Raw genomic sequence first — 18,762 nt, 5'->3', positions numbered from 1 at the left:
CATGTGTATTTGCATTGCCCTGCTAGTTTTGAAAAGATGACTCTAACCCCTATATTTGAGTTTTTGACTGATTGTTATTTTTACTATTCATCCAATTCAATCAAATCTAACACCTAAAATCTATCAACAATATTGAGAAGTTAATACATTTTATAGAGATTAAATAGATGAAATTATTGATAAATTTGAAGGTTAAATTGATGACATTTATGAAATTAGCGAATACTCACTACAAAAAAATACTAAACACACGAGAGTTAAGGATTATATTTTAGAAAACAATGACTTTACAAAAAAGGTTAAATAATCGGGGTTTACCATAAAAAGAGCTCTAATTCTTTTTTTTTTTCAATTAAATTTTCGTACTAAAATTCTGGAAATAAAAAAGAAAAAAATTTGAAAAGGAGGGACCATGTAGATATTTTTCTAGTAATTTGAGCATGATATATTTTTACAAAAAATAAAAATAAAAAAGGTCATTTTCTCATTAAAAAAAAAAAAAAAAAAAACATTATCCAAGAGAACACAAAACCAAACCAGCACAAAACTTGCATATTTTTGGCGGCAGCATTTGCAAAGTTACAAACTTTGAGTGTTTTTTGAGTTTGCTAATGGCAATTTCAACACCCTTCATCTCTTCTTCTTCATTCAACTTGTTTTCCTTTTCGTTATCTTCTTCTTTGGGTTGTTTCAGCACCCATCAAGTTACTTTTTTGAGGACTAATCCTCATCATAATCATAATCATTATAGTCATAATCATGGAACCTCAAATGGACGGTTGTTGATCAACTGTTGCTCCTCTTCTGAAATGGGTTCCTCTCAGAAACCCATAAATATGAGGTAAAGTGTGTGTGTTTGTGTGTTTTTTTTTTTTTTATATTTAATTTTTTAAGTCTGTGGCTTGTAATGCTATATGCATGTTTGGTGTTTGTGAAAATGTCTGTGTGAATTTTATGACGCGGGGTTTTGATTTTGAGATAGCTTTTGATGTTAGGTGTTACTGGTTTTGCTTTATGTTTTACTTTGATGAAGTTTTGTTGATGGAAAAGACTTGCAGAGAAGAACATGGGAATTGATTTTGTGAACATTAGTGGCTTTTCGAGTTTTGTTTTATGCTAAGATAGTTGATTAAGTTAAGTTTGTTATCGTAGTTCTAAGACTGAAGGTTTTAGATTTTTGGGAATCTTAGCTTCAGCTGGCTTTGATGAAACAGAGAGAAAAATAAGTGGAGAAAATCTATTGAGGCTAGTGAAAGATATTGTGATTGAGCTGAAGTGAGAACACTAAAGCTACTCTATTATGTTTTTGTTGGAAATTGGGATGATGAGAAGTTTAAAAAACAAGTGTTGCACTTAAACAAGAGGAGGTAAATGCAAATCTTTTGATATAATTATTGTTCTACTTGTTGCAGGCCATTGAAATAAATAAATTCTTTATGATTATTGGGTTTTTTAAGCTTGTATTGGGTTGTGATAGGAGGGCAAATGATTTAATCTTCATAAGGTTCTTGGAAAATTGGATCAATGAACTTTAAATATGCATAATAGTCTGTCAGCCATCTATAATTGGGTCCAATATATTTTTTTTTATGATATCTAGAGTTCAAAAGCTCTGTACTACAGTTATTAGATTAATGATAATACTTCTTAGTGAAAAAAGGTTGGATTCAATGAGGATCAAATTGAGTTGGAAGTCGAAGAAAGAAGTTTTCTGTGCAAAGAAGCTGTAATGCAGGGGATATTTGCACTTTCGATTAGGATATTATTTTCCATGAGGAAGACTGTACTTAACATTAAAGGTCTTACTAATTTAATGCTTTATAAACTTTAGTGACTTTTGAGTTAGTTATGTGAAGGTAGTGGACTAATTTAAGTGGTTCTTTTAGTATTTGCGATTTGTGGATGTTATTACTGGTCAAGGCGCTCAGAATGAAGGTTTTATGTTTTTGGGAATCTTGGCTTCAGTTGGCTTTGATGAAATTTTAATAATTTAAAAAAAAAAAAAAAATTAATCATACACCTTCAGTTAACTTCCATGTTCTTCATTATTTCAATTTTTGTAGCGGATTATAATATTAGGTGCTGTCTGAGATTAACCAGAACTAGTTAATAGTTGCTGTACATCCAAAGTATTTTCTCCCTTTCTTCTATACAATTTCTGGCTTTACCCAAAAAAAAGAGAGGCTTGGAAGATAGGGAGTCTTTCCAATAGTTGTGCTTGCTCTTGGATGGAATGATTGTTTTTTTATTTTTTTAATATATACGATATATTACATTTACATAATATGAACATCTTGTTGTATAGAATGTCCTTTGTTAAACAAATTGTTAGGTCATTCTCCTGTGGGTGATTTTTTGTTGTTCAAACTTTGTCTTCCATATTCTTTTGGACTCAGGGTAATGCATTAAAATTATTGATTTTTCTTATTGTAGTTGTTCTGTTGTGAAGGTATTTGGTGATTCTTCTTTTTTATGATACCCTGATTGTGAGTGTAATTTGAAGTCAGTGTATTACAAACTCAGATAAGGAATTTCACCTGTTTCTTTTTTTTTTTTTTAAACTTTTGGAATTTAAACATTAGTCCTGGGTTATCAACTTTGTTAACTTCATTGTTTTTAACAGGCAGCCTCAAATGTCATCTATGTCTCCATTTGGAGTGACATTCAATGAAGCTGGCATGTCTAAGTCATCCTTTAAATGGCAAAGGGTGTTGCTTAAAGTGAGCGGAGAAGCACTTGCGGGAGATCATACCCAAAATATTGACCCAAAGGTTGAATTTGTTATGTTACTTTGTGGATTTCTGTCCTCTTTCTTCTTATGGTTTTTGAAGGCTCTAATTTGTCTTTAAATATAGATTACGATGGCCATTGCCAGAGAGGTTGCATCAGTGACTCGTCTTGGCATTGAGGTACTTTAGATTTATTTGCTTGACAATATATTTTTTTTAATTTATTCTTTTTTCCTTGTAAGTTAGTGGGTATCTAGACAGTTTTCTTTTATTTAGTTTAGAAACATTGCCAGTTCTTATATTTTCAATTTCATGTCATAGTACTGATTTTTTCTTGAACTATAATGTAATCATAAGCTCAATGAGTTGTTTTTCGCTTTAGAGTATGTTACTTTGAGTAGTGCAATTTAATTTGAGTTTTATACAGATAGAAATTGTAGAATATTGATACAACTGTTTAACTATTTGGGCAAGGGAAGCTTGTGATGTTATGTAGTAAAGAAGCATAAGTTTTTGTTCTTGAACTGTTTGGAGCAGTCAATTATTTGTTTGAATGATTTGGGTAGCAGCTTCCCATTTTCTATTCTTTTTATTATTTATAGCTTGGGAGTTTGCCTCTAATAGGTTGTGAACTCCAATATTGGTAGTTAAATTGTCAGCTTTCAGTGCATTGTGTCTAAAACATTTTTTGGAAAATGTTTCAGGTTGCAATTGTGGTTGGTGGGGGAAACATCTTCCGTGGATCCTCTTGGGCAGGATGTAGTGGTCTTGATCGCTCATCTGCAGATTATATTGGGTAATTTTTTAATCTGGATTCACTGAATGCATATTTGTTTAACCTAGAAAGGTATTTCTTTAGTTAAACAAAGAACGACTGAAGTTTAATTTCCATTTTGAACTGTTTTCATTTCTTGCAAATTAACTTGGAATTGATCCCTTTAATGAAAAGATAATCATAAGTGCCTGTGCCACCCTTACTTGGATGAAAATCTGAAGTGGGGTTTAGGTAATATGGTAATTGAGCTTTTTATGTATGGATCTGTCAAAGCCACTTACAGTTTTGAGGATGGAAGAACTGTGTCACTGTAGATGAACAGCATTAGTTGAAGTTTTATGGCTGGAAGTACTTCTTAGTTTAGAACTTGTTGAACAAGTATGGAAGGTCAATAGATTTGTAGGTATTTAAAAAAAAAAAAAAAAAAAAAAAGACTAGTTGAAGTCTTGCATGATGACCCCTTGTTGCTGCTTGGATCTGCTCTATACAATTCTTTATGGCTTTCCTACTTTCTGAGATCGCATTTATAATCTCTAATGTTTAGTACTATGAGACAAACCTGTTATGCCGAACCTTTTTCTGTTTCATTAAACATATGGGTGTTTAGTTTCATCTCTAGACGGCAAATGAAATTTTATTCAAGGATGAGAGTCTTACTCAAGTTGCATCTTGTCAATTAACTTGCCTTAGTCTCTATTGAATTTCATAGGATGTTGGCTACAGTCATGAATGCTATATTTCTTCAAGCAACAATGGAGAGTATTGGAATTCCCACCAGGGTACAGACGGCATTTCGCATGTCTGAGGTTGCAGAACCATATATACGTCGAAGAGCTGTGAGACATTTGGAGAAAGGAAGAGTTGTGATTTTTGCAGCTGGAACCGGGAACCCATTCTTCACCACAGACACCGCTGCAGCCCTTCGCTGTGCAGAAAGTAAGTCTTGATATTTTGGCATATTGAAACTTGAGGGTAATATTATAATCAAGGACAAAAGTACTGCAAGGCATCTTGACACTAGGGACCTTATGAACTTGATCACAAATTAATCCTGAGTTACTGCTGGATTTTGTATCTGTCTCTTAACACCAAATGATTTCTCAGCACAAAGGTAATTTCATTATTTCAAGAATTTAATGTCAAAATTCAATTGTTGATCCAGTTAATGCAGAGGTGGTTCTGAAAGCTACAAATGTTGATGGGGTGTATGAGGATGATCCCAGGCATAACCCAAATGCTCGACTTCTTGATACTCTAACATACCACGAGGTGACTTCTAAAGATCTTTCAGTAATGGACATGACTGCCATTACTTTGTGCCAAGAAAATAACATTCCCGGTAAGTCTGGATGATCTGTTATTAGTAAATGTTGGTTGTCTATTTCATAACCAAATAGAAATGACACTTATTGCTCTGAGCTTGTTTCCTTGTTGCAGTTGTTGTCTTCAACCTAAGCCAAGCAGGCAACATCTCAAAAGCAATAAAGGGAGAGAAGGTTGGTACATTGATTTGTGGGACATGGAATTCAACAGTGGCAAGGACATGAGCCAGAATGTCATTGCTTTTTGATTTGAAGGTCATTTATTACTGAAGCAAAAGTGTGTTTGGGTGATTACAGTGGCCTAGAGTAAGAGTTAATACCTTAAAAACAATCGATACACCATGATCCCAGTTGACTAGGTAATGCAATTATAATGTGATTTTGTACATAATTTGTTGATGCAGAACCACGGAACTGCCGAGAGTTTTTGTAGCACAATAGTTATAAGTTCATTCGTTTCAATTCGATGTGATTAAAAAAACTGGTTCTGACTCTGTTTATCATTACTGTTACTGTTACTGTTATTATTGTTTTTCATTTTTACTATAATGTTTATATTGCCGTTTGTAATATTTTTGCAAGAAATCTGTATCCGCAACTTCAACTTCAATCGACACGACTTTGGCAGGTGATTCTTATTTGAATACAATCATTTTGTTCATGAAATTGTTTGATTTTACAGTACTTTACAGGCAGAAAACGACCCAGAAACCAGCAGCTGCAAAATTGTTTAAATTGTTTGGGAGGTATCTAGATCTTCTTCTTCTTGTTGATTCTTTGTTCTATTTAGCTAAACCAAGGTGGGTCATGGTGCAATAGATAATATGATGAATGGTTCAAAATGAAACTAGCCGCAGATGAGGACTTATATTGCCTAACAAACTTAAATTGACCAATAATTTAGGCTATGAAAGCTAGCTGTTAAACCATTTTACATGTGGTGATGTGCATATTTTGTCTGTGAATCCTTGACATTTCAAATGCTGAAGATTTACATAGCACATGGTTGGAATTCGAATTGCTGGATTTCTGTCATTCAAAATTCATTGAATAATTTAAGATTTTTTTCATATGATATATCCTGACCCTTGTGCATTAATAATTTTCTACTTGTGCATTGACGTGACATACTCTTATTGGTTTGTATTGTAAGAGAGTGCACGAAAAATGTTCTCACAAATCTAACCCATGTTTGGTGGCATTGGCTAAAGATAATACATGTTTAAAACGTCGCAAAAATATTTAAATCGGACTATATTTATATTTATATATATATATATATATACAGTCGGAATTTCCGTCATTTTGAGATATTAACGAAATGATGATTTAATAAATAATATTTTAATGTCAAATAAAATAACTTACTTTTTTAAATGAGAATTTTAGGATGTTTTTATGATGTAATATTAAAAAAGAAGAAGAAAATAACCTGTTTGTGTTCCTTTTACTGTGGATGAAGCCTGAAGGGGCTACGCGACTTTGAATCTTTGACCATGCCAGCTAGGTGGAACGGATTTTAATCATTTGATTCAGAATAAAATAATTATTTATTTTATCTTAAATAATATGAAATAATTTATTCATAAATATATAAATTGAAAGAATGCATATCTAATGAATTCCATCATGCTAATATATGATTTTATTTTAATGATTTCTAAACAAGAAATTATTAATTTTTTTTTTATGCCAAATTATAAAAATTTGTATCTAATTAGCCATGGTCCACAAAAGAATTAATTTTGGAACTACCCCAATAAATAATGTAAACAAAATAGAATAACATAATTAATTAATTACAAAAACATCTCTAATTATTTTGCTAATTAGAGAATTAGCCTCCACTAATCTTGTTTAATCACAAATCTAATCGACCTCTTCCCTCTCTTTACAATTACAACATCTCAACTATAATTACAAAAAGGAAAAAGAAAAATATAAATCTAACGCAACAAAATCTAGCAAAAATTTCCAAATCTAACATAAAAAAAAAAAAAATTAAAATTAACCAAAATTGAAAAAGAAAAGCTAAAAATTCCAAATTTGACCAAAAATTTCAGGTGAAAAAATGGGAGAGCCCATAGAACCTGGAAACAACCCCGACCCGGGGCTCGCCAAGAACGAAGGAAACGAATACGGGTCACCCGCCGGAGAAAAGTACCGTTCTGGGATCAGCGGCGGCAGCATCGACGGCGAAAGTATCCCTGGAATCTGACCCACATCAATCCCTTCCTCTACCATCTCTTCAGAAGCCTCTACACTCAAAGCCTTCTCCTTTGGACTTATCACTTTCTCAGTGGAAGCCAGCCTGGCAGCGGGGGACACATCTCCTCCGGTGCAGAAGTCGTCGGAGGAGACCCCCGTGAGGCGTTGGACGGTGGTCATGAAGTCGGAAACGGCGACGTTGATGATCTTGGGAGAGACCGAGTAGATTATGATGGGCTGCTGAGGGAGGGGTGGCTTGGGTGGTTTCTTGATTTTGTGAGAGTTTTTGTTGATGCTGAGAGGCGGAGGACGTGGGCCCTGGATGGGTGACGGGGGCTTCTTGGCGTCGGAGGGGGGCTGAGGAGGAGCATGGTGTGATGGGTCGTTCATGGAGGAGAAATGAATGAATAATAATAAAAAGTTTTTGGTGTTGAGAAAATGAATAGTTTTGTGAGAGTTTGGTCATTGGTGTTGTAGTTGAGAGACTGCCTGTGGTGGACCTTTGACTTGGACTTGGAGGTGTTTTTGGGAAGACCATTAAAATTACATATGTATACTTTCAAAAAAAAAAAAAAAAAAATTAAATTTAGATGCCAAAATTAGATGAAAAATCTTAGTAAGGGACGTTGACACGTGGCTATAGAATATACGATATGGTTAATTTATATTAAGCTTTCTATTTATCAGTGATTCAGTGTACAATCTTGGGTGAAATTTTATGTCGTATAATGTCACACACATTGCTTGTAATACTAGAAACCTAGTTAAACCCTCTAGAAATTAAAAAAAAAAAAAAAAGGGTTATTTCCACTAGGCCTAACCAATTTATGATAAAATTTTATTAAAAAGTGTTATCTCGTCTTTTAAGAGATTCGTTTTTTTTGTTCCTAAGGAAAAAAAAAAAAACTCTTAAAACCAACATGTTGGTCTTACATTTTATCTTCTCGATGATCATATATTATTATTGTCGCCAACACTAGCCGATTTCCATTACATTTGTTTGTCGAAGGTACAATCTTGATCGAATTTGAACCCTATACAAGGACATATATAATATGGCTTATAATCATAGGTTGATGTGTACTGAGGTCTTTAATATTGTAAAGTTTTCGTTGAATGAGCTATTTGTAAGTTCACCAGAGTTATGTGTAACAAGAGTTGCATTAGGGGTTAGTGTGTAATTATGTTGATTTAAAGGCAAAATGATAATTTGAGGAAATCAGTCACATTTTCTCGTTAATTAAGTTAATGACATTAATTTCCGTAAGGTTTGATTAAATAATAAAATCTTTTTGAGGTTTTTAAAATAACAAAAATCCCCTTATTGTGAAGTTTTAGGTGTTAAAATAAACGGTAGGAAGACAATTTGATAAATATTTATCAACTTATGATAGTTTAAGTTCTAACAACTCACTAATGATTTACTAACAGAAGAGATGCTTTTTATTTTATTTTAGACATCACAGGAGGATTTTGATATGATATTAAACCTTAGGGGATCAATGTTTCAACTCTATTAATTGATTAAAACCAAGGGAGGTGGCTTTTAATTGTAAATTTTTTTTTCCCAATATGTTAACACGTAAAACTAACAAAACCACCCTTATTTTCATATTGAACAATTAAATTTTTATAAATTTTGTTCATAAACTTTTGTATACTGTTGTGTGTGATTTTTCAATTAAGCTCGAAGAAGTCGGAATTTCTTGAGGATGTAGTTCGACTCGAAATCAGCCCGGCTCAATATTTGTCCGACCTAGCATAAGCTCATCGAGATACAGCTTGACCCAACATAAGCTAGTCGCGACTAATCCTGATAGTTGTTAGAGCAGATCACATATAAGCTTTGATCCTAGATATTTAAGAAGAGATTAGATTAACAGTAATGATAGCGTGATCTTAGTGCTTAATCACAAGAATATCAGAGTTGCACTTTCATTTTGATTGTAATTCATTTAATTAAGCTCTTTTCTTTGTAAGAAACTTGTATATAAACCACCACCCCCCCACCCCCCAAATGATGGGAGAAGGGTTAGCAAATTGTTTTAGTTATTATAATATTTCTTCTAAGCTCTCTAAGCAATAAGAAATACAGTGGATGTAGGCTCAAGATTCAAACTTGCCGAACCACTTTAAAAATCCTTTGTGTTTCTTTACTTTCTCTGCATTTAAATTCATTACATTGCTGATTTTAATTAATCACGCACAAATTGGTTCCGGTTCCACCAAGGTCAATCAAATCACTCTAATTAGTGTAAATCTTGCATCAGCATTTTGACACTAGAAGGAGGGCCTCCGCCTACTTTCAATATTTCTAGCAAAAAACAAGCAATTTCAGTGAATTGATCACCTAAGAAGAGGGTGGGAGTCGGGCTCCTGCTTGAAGGTCCTGAAGGGAACCCAATCCAAGCTGTAGTTAGATTTGGGCTTACTGCCTCAAACAATGAGGCAGAATATGAGGCTATGCTCACGGGGATTCGCCTTACCAAAGAAATAGGGGCAGAGTCAATTAAGATATACGGTGACTTCTAGCTCGTGGTCCACCAAATCTCCATAGAATATCAAGCCAAAGAGGACATAATGACATCCTATCTCCGGTAAGTAAAAATTGAGCTTGAGCATTTCAAGAGTTTTTCAGTCCTGTAGATCCCGAGGGAGTAGAATTCAGTGGCCGATGCCTTAGCTAGCCTGGCTTTAGCGATGAGCAAAGAAACAACTGATTCTATCCTTGTCAAATTCCTCCCATGTCTAAGCATCCTCGCATCACAAGAATAAGTTTTGGTAACAGGGCAAAGGTATAGTTGGATAGATTCAATAACCGCGTACCTGAAAGATGGGACAGTGCCTGAAGGAAGAAAGGAAGCTAAGATCCTTCGAGCAAAATTAGCTCGATATACGCTTATTAACGACAAGTTGCATAAGTGAGGCTATAACTCCCCGCTCTTGTGATGTGTTGATCATGAGGATGCTGAGTACATCCTGAAGGAAATTGATGTGTTTTTTCACAACATGCAAAGTGTAGCAAGTGCACTAGTCGCAAAAAGTAATAATGTGATGAATAGAGTATCGTTCCCACGAGAATTGCGTGTCAAGTACTAATTTTCCTAATCCGTATCAAGTTGGAGCAAACAAACAATGTTTGGATTTGCGGGAGACAATCAAGCTGAAGTTTAAAACAAAATCCACAACGTAATTTAAAAGCTAACTAATGAAGGCAAAATCAATTCAAGAAAAATATCAATTAAGACAAAGCGGTTAGGGTTTTGACTTCACTAGGATTTTCTGGTTTAATCTACGATTTCTGTTGCTTCTAAGTTCACATGCAAGGATTATAAATGGGACACCCTAAGTTGTAAAACATACATTCTCAGGCTATATTTTCCTACTTATCCCTATTAAGCTTCCGCACCCACAAAATGAAGGTTAATAGTTCCAAGTCTGTTAAGCTAAGTGGAATCCTAAATTGATTTCATGGATCTCCGAACTTATCTCTAGCGTTTAATCAATCAATGGTATATACCCTAAGAGGCTAATACATGAATCACTTCTCAGTCTCATCATGCTCAATAATTGGTTGCAATTAGAACAAGAGTAAACACATAATCCAAGCAATAGAATGTAAAAGCAACATCAATTTATAGATTAGACATTAAAATCCCAATTACATCAAAACCCTAACCCAAAGTGAGTTAGTTCATACTAAAAATAAAGCAAATCAAAAGAAAAACTATAGAAACAAAGTTCAACATACTGGAAAAACAAAAAGAGAATAAAATCTTCCCTATTTGATGAACCCAAAGGCTTCCAATCTCCAATTTTTCTCCTCCCTTTCCAAAAAAGTGTCAAACCCCCTTTTAAAATAAACAAGTCCCACTTATATAGTCAACCCCAAAACCCTAAGACTCCTCCAATACAATTAAAACGCATAGTTTTAATAATTGAAAAATTACAGACTTCGTCGTGACGAACTTTTTTGAAATTACGAAACTGCCCTCCACTTGCTTCCTTGCTTGAATCTTCAATCTTAGTGATCTCTAATAGGAACAAGCTTCATAATGCTTCGAATCCGCATCAGAACTTTCCCGAATCCTGAAATTCACTTGATTCTGGGTCCAGAAACTCAATTCTGCTTAGTTTTGCTCTAATTGCACGTTTTGGCCTGAAACGTGAAATATATGAAACTAAGTAGCAATTCAAGCACAAACTTAAGAAGAAGTATCCAAAATCCAACCAAAAAGCATAAATAAAACAGTATAATCCTAGGATTATCAAATACCCCCAAACTTAAGGTATGCTTGTCCTCGAGCATCAGGCATAAGACTCGACTAAAGAATAACAACTAACCAACATAAAAAGACAACAAAATTGAAAATGAAAATTTGAAATCAAAATCAAACACAAAGATATGCCTAGAATTGATGTAAGTCTCAAAAGTTGTTGAAACATTATTACGAGAAAATGCTTAACACTCCAAGAAGTTATAAGTTGATTAACTATCTTTCTCTATCGGCCTCCTGAGCAGGTGATCCCCACTTCAGTCCACCTTTCGACTTCTCGGATTATTTTATGCAGAAATGCAAAGTTTATCAAATGGTGGTAGACTCCATAAGCTTAAGTATCGAACTACTCTCCACTAATGTGGACTAGACATCACTAAGGATCAAAAGATCTTTGCAAGCTTGTAACATTAGGCTCGGTTAGTGGGTTCCAAGGAAAAGGATAGAATAACAAAGTAAGAAAACTCGGTTTTCCTAATACAAACACTAGGAGCTACATCAATCTCCGCTTTCTTTCTTAACCAGCAATCAACGTGTCAACCATTTTATAACCCTCAAACAAATGCATTTCTTAATTTTGATTCTGAATTGAAACTCTCAAATTTCTATTTTTTTTTTTTTTTAAAAACAACATCAATTTATTGAGGTCAATTACCCCTTCTTCTTGCCCTTTTTGCGACCCCCAAACTTATGATTTTGGTTCATCAAATTCTCACACAACTCTCAAAGCTCTTTTGTGTCCTACATTAGGTCCATAATTCTCTTAAAGGGTGTGAAATGTGTTTAGGGTGAAAGGTATTTTTGGTTGCACAAGAAGAATAGGGTAGTGATGAGCTTAGAAGACTCGAATGGGTGACTAGGAAAAAAAATTATTCATGGTCGGCCGGACAGGCTCAAACATTTCGAAAAAAAAAATGCCTAAATCATTTCCTCAATAATGTCTATTCCTAGAATTTCGCTTCAAGCATTTCTCAACTAGGTTCTAGAGTCCATCAACATTATTAAGACTTCACCTAACCACATAAAATGTTTCTAAGCATGCCGAAAGAATGAAAATGGTGGTTGAACCTGACACGACCCTCCTTACCCCATAAGCCCTGGGCGCACCTATGAGACTCGGGCGGCCGAGACGTGCCGTGTAGGAATTTAAAAACCTGTATTCTAAATACGTTTTTCATAAAAACAATGTCACACACATTGCTTGTAATACTAGAAACCTAGTTAAACCCTCTAGAAATTAAAAAAAAAAAAAAAAGGGTTATTTCCACTAGGCCTAACCAATTTATGATAAAATTTTATTAAAAAGTGTTATCTCGTCTTTTAAGAGATTCGTTTTTTTTGTTCCTAAGGAAAAAAAAAAAAACTCTTAAAACCAACATGTTGGTCTTACATTTTATCTTCTCGATCATCATATATTATTATTATCGCCAACACTAGCCGATTTCCATTACATTTGTTTGTCGAAGGTACAATCTTGATCGAATTTGAACCCTATACAAGGACATATATAATATGGCTTATAATCATAGGTTGATGTGTAGTGAGGTCTTTAATATTGTGAAGTTTTCGTTGAATGAGCTATTTGTAAGTTCATTGGAGTTATGTGTGACAAGAGTTGCATTAAGGGTTAGTGTGTAATTATGTTGATTGAAGGGCAAAATGATAATTTGAAGAAATCAGTTACATTTTCTCGTTAATTAAGTTAATGACATTAATTTCCGTAAGGTTTGATTAAATAATAAAATCTTTTTGAGGTTTTTAAAATAACAAAAATCCCCTTATTGTGAAGTTTTAGGTGTTAAAATAAACGGTAGGAAGACAATTTGATAAATATTTATCAACTTATGATAGTTTAAGTTCTAACAACTCACTAATGATTTACTAACAGAAGAGATGCTTTTTATTTTATTTTAGACATCGTAGGAGGATTTTGATATGATATTAAACCTTAGGGGAACAATGTTTTAACTCATTAATTGATTAAAACCAAGGGAGGTGGCTTTTAATTGTAATTTTTTTTCCCACTATGTTAACACGTAAAACTAACAAAACCACCCTCATTTTGATATTGAACAATTAAATTTTTATAAATTTTGTTCATAAACTTTTGTATACTGTTGTGTGTGATTTTTCCATAAGCTCGAAGAATTCAGAATTTCTTGAGGATGTAGTTTGACTCGAAATCAGCTCGGCTCAACATTTGTCCAACCCAGCATTAGCTTGTCGAGATACAGCTCAACCCAGCATAAGCTAGTCGCAACCAATCCTGACAGTTGCTATAGCAGATCACATATAAGCTTTGATCCTAGATATTTAAGAAGAGATTAGATTAACAGTAATGATAGCGTGATCTTAGTGCTCAATCGTAAGAATATCAGAGTTGCACTTTCATTTTGATTGTAATTCATTTAATTTCGCTCTTTTTTTTTTTGTAAGAAACACCCCGCCCCCCGCGCCGCACCACCACCCCCCCCCCCCCCCCCCCCCCCCCGATGGGAGAGGGGTTAGCAAATTATTTTAGCTATTATAATATTTCTTGTAAGCTCTCTAAGCAATAAGAAGTACAGTGGATGTAGGCTCAAGATTCAAACTTGCCGAACCACTGTAAAAATCCTTTGTGTTTCTTTACTTTCTTTGCATTTAAATTCATTACATTGCTGATTTTAATTAATCACGCACAAATTGGTTCCAGTTTCACCAAAGTCAATCGAATTACTCTAATTAGTGTAAATCTTGTATCAGCATTTTGGCGCTAGAAAGAGGGCCTCCGCTTACTTTCAATATTTCCGCCCAAAAACAAGCAATTTCGGTGAATTGATCACTTGAGAAGGGGGTGGGAGCCGGGCTCCTGCTTGAAGGTCCTGAAGGGAACCCAATCCAAGCTATAGTTAGATTTGGGCTTATTGCCTCAAACAATGAGGCAGAATATGAGGCTATGCTCATGGGGATTTGCCTCACCAAAGAAATAGGGGCAGAGTCAATCAAGATATACGGTGACATCTAGCTCATGGTCCACCAAATCTCCAGAGAATATTAGGCCAAAGAGGACAGAATGACATCCTATCTCTAGCAGGTAAAAATTGAGCTTGAGCATTTCAAGAGTTTTTCAGTTCTGTAGATCCTAAGGGAAAAGAATTCAGTGGCTGATGCCTTAGCTCGCCTGACTTTAGCGATGAGCAAAGAAACAACTGATTCTATCCTTGTCAAATTCCTCCCATGTCTAAGCATCCTCGCATCACAAGAATAAGTTTTGGTAACAGGGCAAAGGTATAGCTGGATAGATTCAATAACCGCATACCTGAAAGATGGGACAGTGCCTGAAGGAAGAAAGGAAGCTAAGATCCTTCGAGCAAAATTAGCTCGATATACGCTTATTAACGGCAAGTTGTATAAGTGAGGCTATAACTCCCCGCTCTTGTGATGTGTTGATCATGAGAATACGGAGTACATCCTAAAGGAAATCCACGAGGGTATCTGTGGAAATCACGCCGAGGTAGATCTTTGACATACAAGGTACTCCGCTAAGGATATTATTGGCAGACAATCTTTAACGATTTGGCCGTTTTCATACGAAAGTGTGATAAATGTCAGAGGTTCGCAGATATTTCGCGAGCTCCATCCTAAGAGTTAACCACCCTGACAAGCCCATAGCCATTCACAATCTGGGGGGATCGATCTAATAGGCCCTTTATCTTAAGGAAAAGGAGGTGTCAAGTTCGCTGTGGTCACAATCGACTACTTCACCAAGTGGGCAGAAGCCCAGCCTTTAGCTACCATCACTTCAAACAAGCTAGATGATTTTGTCTACAAAATCATCATTTTTAGATTAAGAATTCCACATACAATCATAACCGACAATGGAAAGTAGTTCGATTGCAAAGACTTCCAATTGTTCTATGAAAGACTCGGCATCAGGAAAAGCTTCTCCGCTATCTACTGGCCCCAAGCTAATAGGTAGGTAGAAGCTGTCAATAAAGTGACCAAGCACACCATCAAAAAGAAGCTCGACTCACTTAAAGGAAGATGGGTAGACAAATTGCTCGAGGCCCTATGGTCATACGTAACGACTGTCAGAAGCTTGATAGGAGAAACCTTGTTCTTGCTTTCTTACGGATGCGAGGCAATGGCCCCAGTTGAAGTTGAGATTAGTTCATTTTGGAGAGAGGTCTTCAATAAGGAAACAAACGGAGATCTTCTTCGTCTGAGGCTAAATTTAATCGAAGAACATCGGGCTAAGTCTTAGTTAAGGGTTGTTTCTTAGCAACAATGAACCAAAAGATACTTCAATTCTAAAGTAAAAAACGAGACTTCGGGGTGGGCAACCTAGTTCTCAAAAGGTTGTCCCGAGTACACAAAATCCAAACTTGGAGGCACTTGGGTCTGAATGAGAAAGTCTTTTTAGGATCTTTGAAAAGCTCGCACCAAAAACTTTTCACCTGAAATACTTCAATGGTGAAGCTGTACTGCGAGCACGGAATGCTGAGCATCTACGAAGGTACTACCAATAAGCAGCTCGGGTTTCAATTTATTCTCTCTCTTTTCTCTTCAAAATCAAGTGTAAGGTCTTTTATGGCCATTTCAATTATCAATAAAGAGGTATTATTCAAAACTTTCTTTTTGTTCATTATTATTTATCTGTTATTTCAAAATCATGGCCTAAGCGATAACATTTAAAAACTCTGAGTTAAGAGTCCAAAAAAAGGCAACTTAGTTTTGTAAGCCACGCCACAATTCAACTCATCAAGGGAGATATTCCTTGACGCGACGAAGTTAAAACTCAAGTAAAACACGTTGAAAGAAAATCGATCATGAATCAGTGACCAAAACGTGAGACGGGCAACCAGCCCAAACTCAGCGTTGTCGCAAGAAAAATTTTATTGTTTGTTTGAAAAGCTCTTAAAGAAGCGAGCTACACATAACTTGAAGCAAATTTGAAATTTCTATGCGAAGTTCGATCAGAACAATTAAAATGACACTGCAAAAATAAAATTAGTGCTCGACAAAAAAATAGGAAAAACTAAATTTCCATTGATTGATAAAAGTTTAGTTACAAAACTAAACTAAAAAACAATACACACACTCACACTCACACACAAACACACACACACACACAAAAGTCTAAGCCCCAGGGGCTAGAGCATTTTTGGCAGTAGGAGCTTGAACAACGTCTTCGAGAATAGGAGTAGAAGCATCTTTTGATGGATCGCTCGGGGGAAGGTCGCCGACATCAGTTGAAAGTGGGGCTAGCAAGGTTGAGTCTTAAACCTCTTGCTTGACCGCGACTTCTTTCTCTTCATTGGCTTTTTCTTCATCCTCACTCTCGTCGGACTCGGAGTTGTCTGAGTAAACAAACTCCAAGCCCTCTACTTCAACCTTCATCCTTTTAATTTCTTTCTGATAAACAGTAGGAAGAAAGGAGAAGTCTAGTGAGGGATGAACCTCCCATAGCTGCTAGACCAAGTAGACCGACGTCTTTTAAACATGGCTTTTGACCTCCGACTTCAGCCCCTTAACCTCTTTTTTTAGGCTAACAACCTCTGATTATTTGACATCCTTGCGGTCCACCCTCTCTTGGAAGAGCTGGCTCGAGGCATCTATATATTTGGCTTCCCAATCTAACGCAGCTTTTTGAGTCACGGCAAGCTCGGAAGCCAGCTTATTGTTGGCACCTCGCTGTTGTGCTAGGTCCCTTTCGGCCTTTGTCAGGTTCTTCTTAACTTTTGCCGCACGACCTCGCTTGCTGAGAGTTTGTTGAGAAACTCTCTCTCTTTGTCCTCGAGGGCCTCAGCCTGCACCTTTAGTCGCTCACGCTTGGCTCGTAACGACTCTCTTTCTTTCTCTGCCACCTTGGCCCTCACCGAGGCTTCTTCCTTGAGCTTTTCCGCTTCTTGCCAGCCTAGGTGATTGCCCTCCAAGGTTAGATAGCTCTCATATAAAAAGGAGCTTAGTCACCATGCAAGCTTGAAAAGAAAAAAATAAATCAGCAAAAAGGAAAGGGAAAGACCTCGGAACAATTTGAGAAATACAAACTACCAATACCTTGGAGGCATAGTTACAGAGGTGAGCAAGCTGCTCGTGAGGAGAAGTAGCCTTGAGCATCTGGTAAGTCTGCTTTGAAACGCCTATATGCTTGGAAAGCTTGCCGATCCGTTCATCAAGGTCGGCCTGAGCTGCCTCATCCGCTTTCCCTTTACCGCGTCGCGGGGGCGGGCTATCCCTACTTTCAATAAGGATGGCGGCCTTGGTCGCCAGAACAAACTTCTTCTTGGTCATGCTCTTGACTAAGATGTTCTTCGGGACACTAGTAAGCCCGATAGTCCTTTTTCCGAGCCTCCCTACCGCTCAGTCAACTTCTACTTTCCTGAGTCGCCCTACTGCTTGGCTGATTTCTTCTTTCCCGAGCCCTCCTGCTGCTCAGTCACTTTCTTCTTCCTTGTGCCTCTCATCTGCTCGGATATTTTCTTCGTCGAGCCCTTGGGGGACTTGGGAGTTCCTTTTTGCCTGACTACCTTGGAAGTAGTTGTAGGCTTCTTTGCACTTGGGCCTTCTAAAGTTTACCGCCGGTGCGTTTGAGGGCTGGTCGCGAGGTACCTGGCTTGATCACCCCGACAATGTCCACAGGCTGTGTCTTCACCGAGATGATCGGATGCTTCTTAGTAGCCTCGTGGGTTGGGGCCTTCTTCTTTAGGTTTTTTGGCTTATCAGCCCACATATCTGCAAAGAAAGCAGAACTGTTAGTGAACTATCAAGATGGAGACATAAATAGCAAGCTACTGAACACTTAGCTGTACGCTAAGCGTGATGAGCTGGGTAACATTGCGCTTGCCGTTGGGAAGATTGCTAAAACGTTGAAGCAGCTCTTGGTTTGCTTCAAAAAACAAATTTTTGCTTGACATTTACTACAAAACAAAGAAAGTGTAGGGTTAGTTCGCTTACAAAATTAGAAAACCCTTTTGATTCGTGCAGAGATCGAAGTTCTTACTAGCTTTTGAGGCAGGCTTCATAGAAGAAATATTGGGAGTCCCAATTTACTTCCTCACCATAAAGAGGTAGTACATCTGGTCTTGACTCTTCTTTAACCTATATAGGTGGACGATTCACCGATAGCTCGCTAGCTATCTGGTACGCTATATATATTCCTACAATTATTATGTATGAATTCCCCTTCAATTGGAGGGGAGCAATACCGAACCTTTTTAGCACGTTAACAATAAAATAATGAGAGGGAATGGACATCCCAAACCTCAGGAGGGTGTCTGAAATCGTCACCCTACCTCTAGGGGGATTTTCCTGAAAGATATCTCCTGAAGCCCTCAACGGAAGTCGAGTCGCATAAATATTCTTTATGCACTCGAGATCGTCGACCCCAATCGAGAAACTTGGTTCCTTCCTAAGTCTGGGGGTTGTTGAGCTCTTTGGCGAGGGAAGCTTGGCAGAAGCATTGTTTGAGG

The 18,762-nt window shown here is 36.5% G+C and overlaps 2 protein-coding genes across 2 annotated transcripts; one reads left to right on the top strand and one right to left on the bottom strand.

The window, feature by feature from the left end:
• The first annotated feature begins 522 nt into the window (after positions 1-522).
• Positions 523-5,430, top strand: LOC116141717 (uridylate kinase). The gene is made up of 7 exons (XM_031427201.1): positions 523-841; positions 2,624-2,771; positions 2,856-2,909; positions 3,434-3,525; positions 4,214-4,440; positions 4,667-4,843; positions 4,942-5,430. The coding sequence occupies exons 1-7, from the start codon at positions 612-614 to the stop codon at positions 5,049-5,051; spliced, it is 1,038 nt and encodes a 345-aa protein (XP_031283061.1). The 5' UTR covers positions 523-611; the 3' UTR covers positions 5,052-5,430.
• Positions 5,431-6,586: 1,156 nt separating this feature from the next.
• Positions 6,587-7,510, bottom strand: LOC116141740 (protein MKS1). The gene has a single exon (XM_031427226.1). The coding sequence runs from the start codon at positions 7,422-7,424 to the stop codon at positions 6,858-6,860; it is 567 nt and encodes a 188-aa protein (XP_031283086.1). The 5' UTR covers positions 7,425-7,510; the 3' UTR covers positions 6,587-6,857.
• Between the last annotated feature and the right edge of the window lie 11,252 nt (positions 7,511-18,762).

Source organism: Pistacia vera, unplaced genomic scaffold (assembly GCF_008641045.1).
Source record: "Pistacia vera cultivar Batoury unplaced genomic scaffold, PisVer_v2 Contig40, whole genome shotgun sequence".
NCBI lineage: Eukaryota > Viridiplantae > Streptophyta > Magnoliopsida > Sapindales > Anacardiaceae > Pistacia > Pistacia vera.
The sequence above is the reverse complement of the archived record's forward strand: the minus strand, read 5'-3'. Positions and strand labels throughout refer to the sequence as shown.